The sequence below is a fragment of the Manis pentadactyla genome, chromosome 11, assembly GCF_030020395.1.
Source record: "Manis pentadactyla isolate mManPen7 chromosome 11, mManPen7.hap1, whole genome shotgun sequence".
In the NCBI taxonomy this organism is placed as follows: domain Eukaryota; kingdom Metazoa; phylum Chordata; class Mammalia; order Pholidota; family Manidae; genus Manis; species Manis pentadactyla.
This window is the reverse complement of record NC_080029.1, coordinates 29161810-29174850: the sequence shown is the minus strand read 5'-3', so window position 1 is coordinate 29174850 and position 13041 is coordinate 29161810. Positions and strand designations below refer to the sequence as shown.

General features: G+C 37.8%; 1 protein-coding gene across 4 annotated transcripts in view; it reads right to left on the bottom strand.

The window, feature by feature from the left end:
- DPF3 (double PHD fingers 3) overlaps positions 1 to 13041 on the bottom strand; it is a 240695-nt gene that overhangs the window by 132708 nt on the left and 94946 nt on the right. For all 4 annotated transcript variants that reach the window (XR_005030464.2, XM_036913301.2, XM_036913300.2 and 1 more), the window contains exon 2: positions 9799 to 9959. Coding sequence is in view for 3 of the 4 variants with exons in the window: in XM_036913301.2 (XP_036769196.1) it covers positions 9799 to 9959 (161 nt within the window). In the remaining variant the exon portion in view is untranslated. The remainder of the gene's footprint in view (positions 1 to 9798; positions 9960 to 13041) is intronic.

Below are 13041 nucleotides of genomic sequence, written 5' to 3'. Positions count from 1 at the left end.
CACACCTGCTCAGAACTGGGGTACCAGGACTGAAGGCTCCAAACTCAGAATCCAAATGCTGCTTCTCTTTCATCATCTGTGCGCATGCCCACCCTATTCTGGACAGGAAAGGAAGGCAACAGCACGCTCCTCTTCAGATCACCACTGCCATTTAAAGATAACCTCTGTACCTTGGTCCACTACGTGTCACTACGATGCATCATTAACAGCCTCCATGTTTACAACAGATAATGACATAAGCCAGGAGTTCTTCACCAAGACTGGGCATCAGAACTGCATCGGTAGTTATTGAAAAGGGCAGATGTGGGGACACCTACTGAACCAGAATATTAGAGATACACCAAGGCAGTTACAGTTTGAGAAACTCCCTAAAAGGAGCTTTGCATTATATCAAACCTACTCATATTTGTATTCCGAGGGCCCAGCACATAACGGCTGCTCCATTAAGGTTTGTGGTTGAAAACACCAGTTTGAACCATCTCTACAGAGCTGGAGGTATGAGTAATAAGACCCTACACAGGCCTTGAGGAGTGAGCAAGATGTTTTTCACAAACATTTTTACCCATGATATTTCCTGGTGTTCTGCCCTCCCATCCTCTCTTGGCTTATTTAAGAACTTCCCTGACTTCATGGACTACCTCTTCAATGAGGCTTTCCTGACCATCCCAGGACACCACCTTCCCTGAGAGCAAGAGTCCTGGGCACTTGACATGAAACCCAGAACTCAGCCTGGCTCTCTCTCTGGGTCACCAGCCATCTGCTCCCATCTCCCATTCTTTTCCATGAGCTTCTCTCTCTCTCATATTCAATTCTGCTGTCCCATGTGCCAGGACTGCCCTGGCAAGGGAGACCTTAAATACAGAATGCTGCCTGCCCCTTCTGGCTCCAGGGTTTCCAAGCCCTCACTGGTCCCATCACACTGAAAGGCTGACATGGTAACAATAGCTAACATTTACTGAGCTCTTGCTATGTCCCAGGCTAGCACCTCACACTCACTGTTATATCACCGTGACAATTCTGAGCATTTAAAGGGGGAGGACAGAAAGGCTAATTGTGATTAAGTAACTGGCACAGGATCATACAGCTCATAAGGGTAGTCTAGTCCACAGCCTATGCTCAAAACCTCTCCACTATCCTACCTAACTCCTCCCTGAGCCATCGCATTGCTAGTCCACACACAGCCAGCTTGAAACCCAGAGTCCTATCCTTAGGAAAACAGCTCCCTCTACTAAAGCAATCAGGAAAAGAACCCTTAGCCCGCCCATTCACTCCATCAAGCCACTTTTTGTAGAATTTATTTTTCCTTTCCTACTGCATCATCAACTAAAATTCTCATAGAGAAATGCATCCTGGTAGTATAAATGCATTATAGCAAGGCATAAGAAATGTGTGGAGAATCAGATAAACAACCAGGATATACTTCCTAAGTCATCAGAAGAATTTTTTTAAGAATAAAAGGATTATAATGTGAGGAGGGAGCTTAGAAGTTGCTGAGTCTGATTCTTACTAGTCAAAAATTGCCTATCTTATATCCCTGACAACAGCCTCTACCACATCCCATTTCAATAATTCTAGTCCTCACCCTTCCACAAAGCATTCTACTGTGCTGTCAAACAGTGTGTTGTTAGAAATATGCCTATCAATCTCATTCACCACTGGTAAGAAAGCAAATGACACAACCCTGTGAAGGGGAATTTGGCATACATAGCAAAACTATATATGTATTTTCCCTTTGACCTATCAATTCTACTTCTAGGGATCTATATCACAAACTCACACATAAAAATATAAAAATATGTATTCACTGTAGCATTTTTAATACTATAAAAAGACTAGAAAAAAGCCAATGTCCATCTATAGACACCTAATTGAATAAATAATAGTATATCCATATAGTGGACTATTGAAAGCTGTTGAGATAGATGAAAGAAAGTATACACTGCAATGAGATATACTGTCAAATGAAAAAAAGCAAGGTGAAGAATAGTGTGTAAAATATACTATCATTTATCTAACAAGTGGGAATACATACACACATATATATGTATATGTTATTATTTGCATAGGGTTTCTTAATGGAATAATTAAAGAAAAAGCTAAAAAGAAAAAAGTTACTTACAGAGAGAGCAAAACCAACATAATGGTCTGAAGAAGGAGAAGTTGCCTACAGAAAGAGGAAAGGAAGAGGGTAAAAGGACAGGGATAGAACTGGACTTTCTCTGAATGTGCCATGTTTTATAGATTTGACCTTAGAACCATGTAAATATTTTATACAATTATAAAGTAAAATTAAAATAAAAAGCAAACATCTGCTCTGGCTAGATGGACTATCAGGGACCAAATTTACCCTCCTATGTGAAACCAAAAGAGAAAGACAAAAAAAGAAACAAAAGTTTTCAAGACACTGGACATCACACAGTGAAGGACAACACTCCTTGGGGTCTGGAAACAAACAAGAAGAGCCCTGTGATTCCCCAGCTTACTACCTTTGGAGATTTTACAGACTGTAGCACAGGGAAGAGGAATACGGGTAGAATCCAGCAGACTCTGAGTCCAAGTTGAAGAAAAAGATCTGAGACTCAGGGAAGACCAAGGTGAATTCAAGGAACAGAACAGTAAACAGAACAAAGGTGCAAAGAGAAAGAACTGCGGAGATCCATAGAGAATCCCCTTCAAGTATTCAGCTTAGTACTGATCATCTCATACTCTTAAGGAAACTTCTCAATGCTAAGGAAAGACCCACCCAGTAAGAACAGAGATAACAGTGCCTGGAGTGCACAAGGAGCTAGGAATAGTCTGTTCCCACCAGCATGTTGGGAAAACCTCATGATTCATAGAGTACTAGGTAGAGTATATAGAAAGGTCTTGCCTCACTACTGGGGAATAATTAGCCCTAGTATAAGCACACTCTAGTTCCCCCTAAATAATTTTTATGATAATACAAGAAAGGATGAAACTGGTAATCCGACTGTCCCAAAACAAAGCTTCAGAATATTTATAGGAATAAAAAATATATACAGCACCAGCAAGGTAAAATTCACAATGTTTGTCATCAGTACAAAATTACAAAGCACATAAAGAATCTGAAAAATGAAGCCTATAATCAGGGTGGGGCAGAGGAGGGGAGAATCAGTCAATTAAAACCATCCCAGAACTGACTGGTATTAGAGTTGCAGCAAGAACATTACAAGTTATTATTTGTATTCCACATGTTCAAAAGTTAAGTAAAAATAGGGTTTTTCTTAAAGATTCTAATTTAACTTCTAGAAATGAAAATTATATATGAGATAAAAAACATATTGGATGGGATTAATGTCAGATCAGACATTGCAGAAGAAAAGATTAGCACACTTGAAAGCACAGCAATAGAAACTATCCAAAATTAAACCCAAGGGAAAATGAGAATTTTTAAGATAAAAGAACAGCATTATGAGCTGTGGGACAACATCAAACAGCCTACGATATTTGTAATTGGAAGTAAAAATATTTGTAGAAATAATGGCTAGCAATTTTCAAAATTTGATTAAAACTATAAACAATGCAAGGTCAACAAAACCAAGCACAAGAAATGAAGAAAACTATTATACAGTAAATGATAATCAAAACTACTCAAAAACAGTGATATTCTACATAAATATTTTATGTACACATGTGAATACTTAAATGCCACCATCTTAAATTTTTGATAAAATCTTTGTAGCCACTCAGCCACCAAAAAGACAGAGAGAAAAAATACTATTAAAAGCAGCAAGAGAAACGACCATACTAAATATAGAGGAACAAAGATAAGGGTGATTTCTCTTCTGAAACAATGCAAGCAAGAAAATAGTGGCTTAACATCATAACAGTACTAAAAATTAACAAGCAAGCAAGCAAACAAAAAACTTGCCAACCTGGATTCCATACCCAGTAAAAATATTTCAAAACCTAAAGCAAACTACAAGATATTTTTAGACATTCAAAAGTTTAAAGAATTAATCAGCAGATTCACATTATAAAAAATGTTGAAGGAAGTCCTTTAAGCAGAAGAAAAGTAATACTAGATCTACAGTGGATATACAAAGGAATTAAAAGCATCAGAAATGGCTTTGTACAAGGGTAATTATGTTTTTTCTTATTATTTAAAACTTTTTAAAAGATAATTAACTAAACAAAAATTATGACAACATACTATGAGGTTTATACCATATGTAAAAATAAAACATACAACAACAATTGCACAAAGGTCAATACGGGAAAAATAAAAGTACACTTGTATTAGTTTTCTATTGCTACTGTAACAAATTGCCATAAACTGAGAGGCTTAAAAAAGTATGAAGCTGTTATCTTATAGTTCTAGAGGTTAGAAGTCAAAAGTAAGTCTCTCTGAGCTAAAAATCAAGGTGTTGGCAGGACTGCATTCCTTCTGGATAACCTGGGGAAGAATCTATTTCCTTGCCTTCTCTGGCTTCTAGAGGCCACCTACATTCTTTGGCTTATGGGTCCTTCCTCCATTGCGTCACTTCAACCTCTGCACTTGTTGTTATATCTCCTGCTCTGACTCTGACTCTGCTTCCTCCCTCTTACAAAGACCTTTATGATTACACATGATTACATTGGGCCCATCTGGATAATAGTAATAATCTCCCTATCTCAATTTAATCACACCAGTAAAGTTCCTTTTGCCACAGAAGATAACATATTCACAAATTGCAGGGATTAAGATATGGATATCTTTAATGTGGAGGGGGCACTATTTCTGTTACTGGAATACTATTTTAGAGCTCTTGTACTATTCATGAAATAGTATATTACCTGAAGGTAAACAGTAATAAGTTAAAGATGTAAACTATAAACATTAAGCAGTTATAATTAATAAGTCAAAAAAGGAAATAAAATGGAATCACGAAGAATTTAATTAATTCCAAAATAGGAAGAAAGTGAGGAAAAAGGTAACAGATGAACAGGGAAAAAAATAGCAAAATAATGGATGTAAGCATACCTATAACAATATTAAGCCCAAATGATCTAAATACCCCAATTTTAAAAACACAGATTGTCAGATTATATTTAAAAAGCAAGACACAACTATATGCTGCCTACAAAAAAGAAAAAAGTCTACTTTTAACAAAAAGGTTCAAATAGTTTAAAAGTAAAAGAATGGGAAAGATATAACATGTTAACACTAATCAAAAAAAAGTTGGGGTAGCTATACTAATATCAGAGAGAGAAGATTTCAAAGTAATGAATATTAGTAGATAAAGAAAGTCATTACACAATGATAAAGGATTGATTTATCAAGAGGACATACCAATCCTAAATATTTATACACAATAACAGAACTTCAAAATATATGAATAATAGATTTGTAAGGAGAAATAAATTCACAATTATAGTCAGAAATTTCAAGTCAGAACACTCTCACTTGATAACTCATAGAACCAATCAACAGAAAAGGTAAGGACGTAGAAGATTTCAGCAACACTACCAACCAACTTGATTTAATTGATATTTATAGAATATTCCAACCAACTACAGGAAATACCCATTCTTTTCCAGACCAAAGAGAACATTTATCTAAGAGACACCAAATTCTGGGCCATAAAGCAAATCTCAGTAAATTTAAAAGGATTTAAGTCATACAAAGTATTCTCTGACCATATGGATTATATTAGAAATAAGCAATAGACATCTCCTTGCAAAATCCCCCAAATGTTTGGAAACTAAACAACACGCTTCTGAATAATCCATGGGTACAAGAAATCAAAACTTAACTATTCCAACAACTAAAAAAAGATTATGTAATGTGACAGAGGTGCTAATTATCACTATGATGGCAATCATATACAATATATAAATGTATAAAATTAACATGTATACTTTAAGTTTACATAATGCTATATGTCAAATAAAACTCAACCTCTTAACCCAATTATAAGATGGACAAAATATTTGAATGCCTTACCAAAGAACATGTAGAATCTCATAACATTATGGCCAAAATGGCTAAGATTCAATCAAAATCACTCATGCAAAGAACCAAAAAATCTCAATTTGAATGAGAAAAAACACATACCAACACCAAAATAACACAAATCTCAGAATAATCTGAAAAAATAACCATCATAAACATGTTTCAACAATTAAGAACATTTGAAACAAGTGAAAAATACAGTCTCAGAAAAAAAAAAATGTAAGATATAGAGAACCAAATGGTAAATGTGGAACTGAAAAACACCAAATAACAATAAACAAAGGAAAAAAAAAAAAAAAACCTCAACAGTAAATGCAGGGGATAGAAAAAAAAAAAGTAGCAGACTTGAGAAGAGAACAGTAAAATACACCAAGTCTGAGCAACAAAGAGAAAGAGACTAAAAAAATAATAATAATGAACAGAGCCTGGGAGACTTTTGGAACTGTTAAAAGGTCTAACATTTGTGTCAGAGAAGGGAAAAAAAGTGGGGATGAAAATGTATTCAAATAATGGCTGAAAGTTCCCTAAGTTCAGCAAAAGACATAAACCTACAGAAACCAGAAGCTAAGTGAATTCCAAAAAAGAAATAAGCACCAAGATATATCAAAATCAAATTTCTGAAAAATAAACAAAAAAAATCTTGACAGCAGTGAGGAAGGACACCTCTCTTATAAGAGAAAATTACTTAAATGAGAGCAGATTCCTCATCATTAACCAGGGAGGCCCAAAAATGCAAAACGCTTTTTTAAGTGCTAAAATAAAAGGCCTATCAACCTAAAATTTTACATCCAGCAAAATATCCTTCAAGAATGAAGGAAAATGTCAAGACATTCTCCCAAGAAAGAAAAGTTGTTGTAAGCAGACCTACTTTAAAAGAATGGCTAAAGAAAGAACTTAATCAGAAAGGAATCATAAAAGAAGATATCTTGGGACAGCAGGAAGATAATGAAAGACTAAAAATATGAGTAAACAAAACAGATACTTCTCCTAACTTTTCTAAATTGTTTGATAATTTAAGTAAAATAATAATACTATCTGATGTGGTTTTAAATGTAGATAGAGGAAATGTTTAAGATACTTTATTATAACTGGAGATGGGTAAAAAGATTTAAATGGTGAGAGGAAGAGGAGAGAGTGATTATAAAGGGAGGTGTAAGGGAGATTTTCGTAGTGACGAAATAGTTTTGTAACTTCTTTGTGGTAGTGGCTCCACAAATCTATACATGTGATAAAATGACAGAATTAATCATACATTTTAGCAATGTCAGTTTTCTGGTTTTGATATTGTACTATAGTTACATAAGATGTTTCCATTGGGAGAAATTGGGTAAAGAGTATAGGGCATCTTTCTGCTATGTTTGCGATTTCCTGTAGGTCTATAATTATATAAAAATGAAAATTAATTTTAAAAAGACAAAGAAATTATATGAAATTCAAAAAAAATAAATACCTAATAAGTGAAAGCAAAATGAAACAAATAAGTATAACTACATATTGAGCTAGTAACACAACCACACAGACAAACTATATCAAATGACCTTAAAACACAGTAATTTGACTCTACATCTTTAATGGGAGATACTCTAAGGACAAAAAGAATTGCAAAAAAAGGGAAAAAAACATTTTCAGTAATCTTGTTATAATCTCATCTTATTCTAATACTGTTGTGTGCATATTGTGGGATAAAGCAAGTAAGTAATTATGTAAGCATCATTAAGAGTGATTGTTTTGTGTGTGGAAGGAAGCAGATAGAAAACTAAGATGGTTAAGTAAAAATGGTGTAAAACTGAATTGAATGGGAAATAGCAGAACTTCATAATGTAACTTCAAATTTCTTCAAATATAACTTCAAATTTCTCTTAAAAAAAATTATTTTTTAATTTCACTCCATGAAAAGTCCTAGAAACAATGACCAGTACAGGGGCAATGAGAACCACCAGATTGTGGTCTCTAAAATAGCATTTCCTACAAAAAGGAAGTAGTTTCTTAGAGAAATAGTGGATTCCATATATGGAGCAGGAAGCATCCAAGATGAGCCTAAACCATCTGCCCTAATATTAGGATAGGAGGAAAACTATCAGAAACTACCAGGGTTGTTTCAAAACACCAGCACTGACCAAAAACCCTTCTGGCCAAAGAGGGGACAATTGAAGCATCAGTAAGAATATAGCTGCAATAGATCAAAAGGTACCCAATATGCTTAAATCTGTGAAATCATGATGGTACTCAAAAATAATAAATTACTTTATTGGTCACCTATGGAGAATACTAGGGAACCAATTCATTATTATGAAAACTGGTAAATAAAGGGGGAAAATCACATATCCTGCTTTCATGTGTGAACTATGCCTTAACAATCACCAAACTTTTAATGAGATGTTTCTCTATACAAGCTGTAGAACTAATAAAAAGAAATAATGAAAGCCTCGAAGTGAATGTCACCTTTTTGCAACCCTTAATAGGATAAAGGGTCTAGGTAATTATCATCAAGGGCTACTATCCCAAGCAAAAGAGAGATAGCCAGACCACATGAGCCTCCTGATAAAGCACACACCACCACTTAGGAATTGTTCTTGCCAAAAAAAAAAAATTGAACCTGAATCTGCTCAGGTCTCTAGCCCTAACTACCAATTCACAGGAATAACACCATGGGGATGCAATCAGAACACCCAGACTCTGGGAAACCCTATGGTGTAAACAACCTGGTTTCTTCCACAAACAACATGCAAGGGGGAGAGAATGGGAGAGGAAGGGAGGAGAAGGGAAGGGGAGATGGAGACCTACAGACTTAAAGAGACTTAAAAGACACATTAGCCAATTGCCAATATAGGTATCTTATTTGGATCCTGATTTCAACTACAGAGAGAAATAAGCATTGAACAAATACTTGATGCTAGTAAAGTCTTATTGTTACCTTTAAGTTTTGATAGCTATTATGGGTTTATTTATGTTCTCACCATTTAGAGATACATACTGAAAATTTTACAGATGACATAATAATGATAATAAAAAGGATGAAATGAAATCCAACAGCTATCTTGGATTTGCTTCAAAATAACCTGAGGTCAAGGAGAAAAATGGGAGGTGAGTAAAATGAAGCAAAATTGGCCATGAGTTGATCATTGTTGAGGCTGTGTGATAAATACTATGAAGATTCATTTTACTCTTCTCTCCACTTTTGTATGGGCTTAAAATTCTTCATAATAAAAAGTTTTTTAAACATACCCATATAGAGCTGGAAAACTACATCCCTAGAGTTGCCTGCTTAATCTCTACCCATCTGTCTTTGTTCTCTAGAACCTATAAAACTAGAGTCATAGTAACGTTAATAATAATGGCATCAACAATAATAGCAGCAATTCTGGAGCAGATACTTATTTACTATGTGCGAAACTCATTTTAGCAGCTCTTTATGAACATTTTCATCTAACCCTGACAAAATCCTGCCATAGTTACTATTATTATCCCCATTTTACAGATGAGGAACCTGAGGGAAAGCTAAGCCTGAAACCGAGGTCTGACTGTGGGTTCCCAGCTTATAAGCACTAAGTTAGCCCAACACACAAGGGTAAAAGATGAAGATGGCTGTCACGTCCTCAGTCTGGGTCAAACACCCTGAGTTCTTTCATTCCACCCCTCCCCCACCAATGTGGCTTCAAGGCCCCACACCATCCTCCGAACCCCTGCTAAGATCTGTGAAAGTAGTTTGAGTTCCTTGAAAGTATCCTGGGCCCTGGTAGGGCTTGCAGCAGCTGCACATGCACTGCGGGGATTCCAATCCCTGGGCCTCCAACCTCAGGACTGGGAGCTGGAACACGCACACTACCAGGGGTGGCACAGCTCACCTGGGCCTCGGTGCCTCTTCTCCATCCAGATGTAGCAATTGTTCTGGGCTACCCCGGTCTGCGAGTCCAGGAAGGGGAGCCGCACGCTGCGCTCTGCGCACAGCCGTGAATTGTAACTCCGGCAGTGTTCAATGGCTTCCTTGTAGAACTGGTCCCCGAGCCTGTGGGGAGACAGAGAGAGGAGGAATAAGGCCAGGGAAAAATTGAAGCACACCCAGAGGGACACTGATGGCACCCACCCTGCTCCCAGGGAAGATTTTGCCGTTAAGTTTGGTACTTGACAATGAGAAGTGACTGGTGGTTACCACGGGGCTGGGTGAGGGGGATAAAGGGGCACAAAAATTCTCAATCATAATAGAAGTTGGTCACAGGGATGGTAGTACAGCATGGCGAACACAGCCAATGATTCTATTAACACCTCCCTACGTTGACAGATAGTAACTGTACTAGCAGGAACGAGGATTTAATCATGTGGGTAAATAACTGTTCAGCCACTGTTGTGTTGTATATTTGAAAACAATAAAAGATTATATATAACAATACTTCAATTTTTAAAATAGCAGAGCTATTACATAGAGGGAAGGAGGCAAAGGTGGGGGGGCATGCACCCATCTTTCAAAACCATACACTTAAAGAAAAATAACTTCCTAGTGGAAAACAAATAAAATAAGCATTTAAAATAATAATGGTTGGATTTGGAACTCAAAATAATTTGATTCCTGGGGTTTAAATGACAAAGAGAAAGACCTTTCTGATTTGCTGGAATGGCAATATGATTAAGCACAGTAAATTTTATGTTCCTGAATCTTGGTATCCTTGGACTTATGGTGATGCTATTAATTTTAAGATAGTATCCTTTTCAAAGACTAAAAAGCTACCACTGATAAAACTGATCAAATGTAAAGCAAAAATATAGTGAGATCAAATACCTAACAAATGAAAGATAGGCGTTAGAGGTTAACAAATGGCTCAAGGAAATACAAATGTAATAAGATAACCTCTGCCAGGTAGACTTGAGCTTCTTAGTGGGGAGGCAGAGGAAAGGCAGCAACGGGAGGGGTACAGGGATTGCAGAGCCAAAGGGAGAATCGAGTAGCTCATTTTAAAGTGACATTATAAATGTCCCTTTGTTTTGATTCTCTACAGATTTGAAGAAGCCAAAACCTTTGGGGTTGCAGAGGTATCTAAGTTAAAAATAGTATTATTACTTAACCAAATATTTAGAGGAATAAAGAAAGCAAAGTTTTTAATGGATTCTTCTACACTCAAAAAAAAGGCAATGGGTGAGAAGCTACCAAAGAATTTAAAGCAGATTTCTCATTCTGGAAGGCGGCAGCCATGAAGCTTCTGTCTGAGGCACCTTGTGGAAGTTACTGTTCACATGCCTCCTGAAAAAAGCCCTTTGCTCCTTTCTCCCCTCTGAACATCTTCACTCTCACAAGGAAGGTATAATGTGCTCAGAAAGTGCCCTAGCAGTCGCAAAACCTAAAACTGTAATCATATTATAATGGTCACACAGCTGGAAATGAATTGGGGAGGGGATGAAGGCCCATTAAAATGCTATAAAATGGAACAGCACAAAAGCTGATATAATCAAAGTTGGTAACGAGAATCATGAGATTGATCAAAAGTAAAGAACCATTTCCTACAAAGTGTTCACATCTGTGTCCTACCGGTTTAAATGCCTCCTGCCAAGGCCATGTAGCTCACTGCTAACAGAACTTTCCTGGCGGGTTCAGCCCAGGCAGGATGACATAGAGCCTGTCCTGGATGCGCCAGCTCCAGCTTCCCTCCACAAAACAGCAACCAGCCAAGCCACATTGATGAGAACTGACAAAGACGCACTGACAGAGAGGTGTCTGATGTGAGAAACAGTAACCTGGTTTCCCACGATCTGTTGACAGACTGCCAAAACACGTTAACTCTTCCAACTCCAGAAATTCTGCCGAAAGAGAACCCATTAAAAAAAGAACAAGGGAAGAAAATGGTACAGTACAACTCATCGGCTAGAGAGAAGACTTCCATTTTCAAAACACGCCTCCTAAAAACAGTCATTTTCTGGAAGCCAATACAAAAGAAATCGACCGTAGGACCTCAAATTCGACTTTTCCTGAGATGCTCACAACTCGCTTCCAACAGCTCCAATCTCACAGAGGAACAAGAAAGTGAACTTGCTGAAAATTGAAAAGTGAGTTTGGCCAAGTCCATGCCCCACTCCGAATGGAACGAATGTCAAACAAAGTGGCACGCTGAGCGAAAATTAATTTCATCTTAAATACTTTCCACTTTCATAACATGCAATGTTATTAGTAACAGGCATGCTGGGGGGCAGAATGTGTATTTCCAAATGTAATCTTTGTGTGAATGGTGCCTCTCTTACGTAAACAGAGAAGACTTTCCCTGGACTGGAACAACGGCATCAAAGGTTGGAGCTGCAAAAATGTGACACCAACACCCTCTCCGCCATCATCTCCAGGGATGTCACTCTTAAACAGACCAGGCGTTGGCAGAGATTCGGAAACAAGTTTGAAGTCTTTTTCAGGACACAGGAGGAGAAAAGAGACTTCAGCCTCTTTGATAAATTCAAACAGCACTTCTCAAAATCTGTGAAGATTTTAATTAGCCAAGATCCTCACAGGCCTTGCTTTGCTCTCCAGAAGAAAAATTGATAGCCAGGTCTCCCTAACCCATTGAAAGCAATTTAAACAGGAGACAGGGCAAATGTCCTTTGCAATATGGGATCTTTTTAAAAACAAAATCCTTCCATGCTAAGATCCAAGCAGTGACATGTGCATTCAAGTTGCAAGGGGCAGGGGGACCAGAGAAAGCTGGCAGCGAATGACTCATCTGGTGGCATGCGACCAGCGTGCCGCAGGCAGGGTCAGGCACCGCCCAGCCTCAGCCCTCACCTGTCTGCCCCAAACCAGGGGGCTGCATCACCACGGGATGACCGATGTCTTGGGCAGGGGGAAGCTGGCACAAGGCAGAGTAGAATGATGTTCTCATCAACAACTGACTGCAGGCTACCCAAGGCTGCAATCAGAAGTGGGGAAGACAAGAATGACAAATGGCTGGGCTCTCCGCCAGCGGGAGGCCCCCCAGCCTGCTGTTGCAGCAGCACCAGCTGCCCGCTCTGGGGGCATGGTGAGGGGTGAGATCCCTTAGCCATCCCATGTGGAGTGAAGAGCATCTGAGCTCTGAGGGCTTTCCGGGGACCCTCCTTGAGCATCTTCCGTGGAGAAA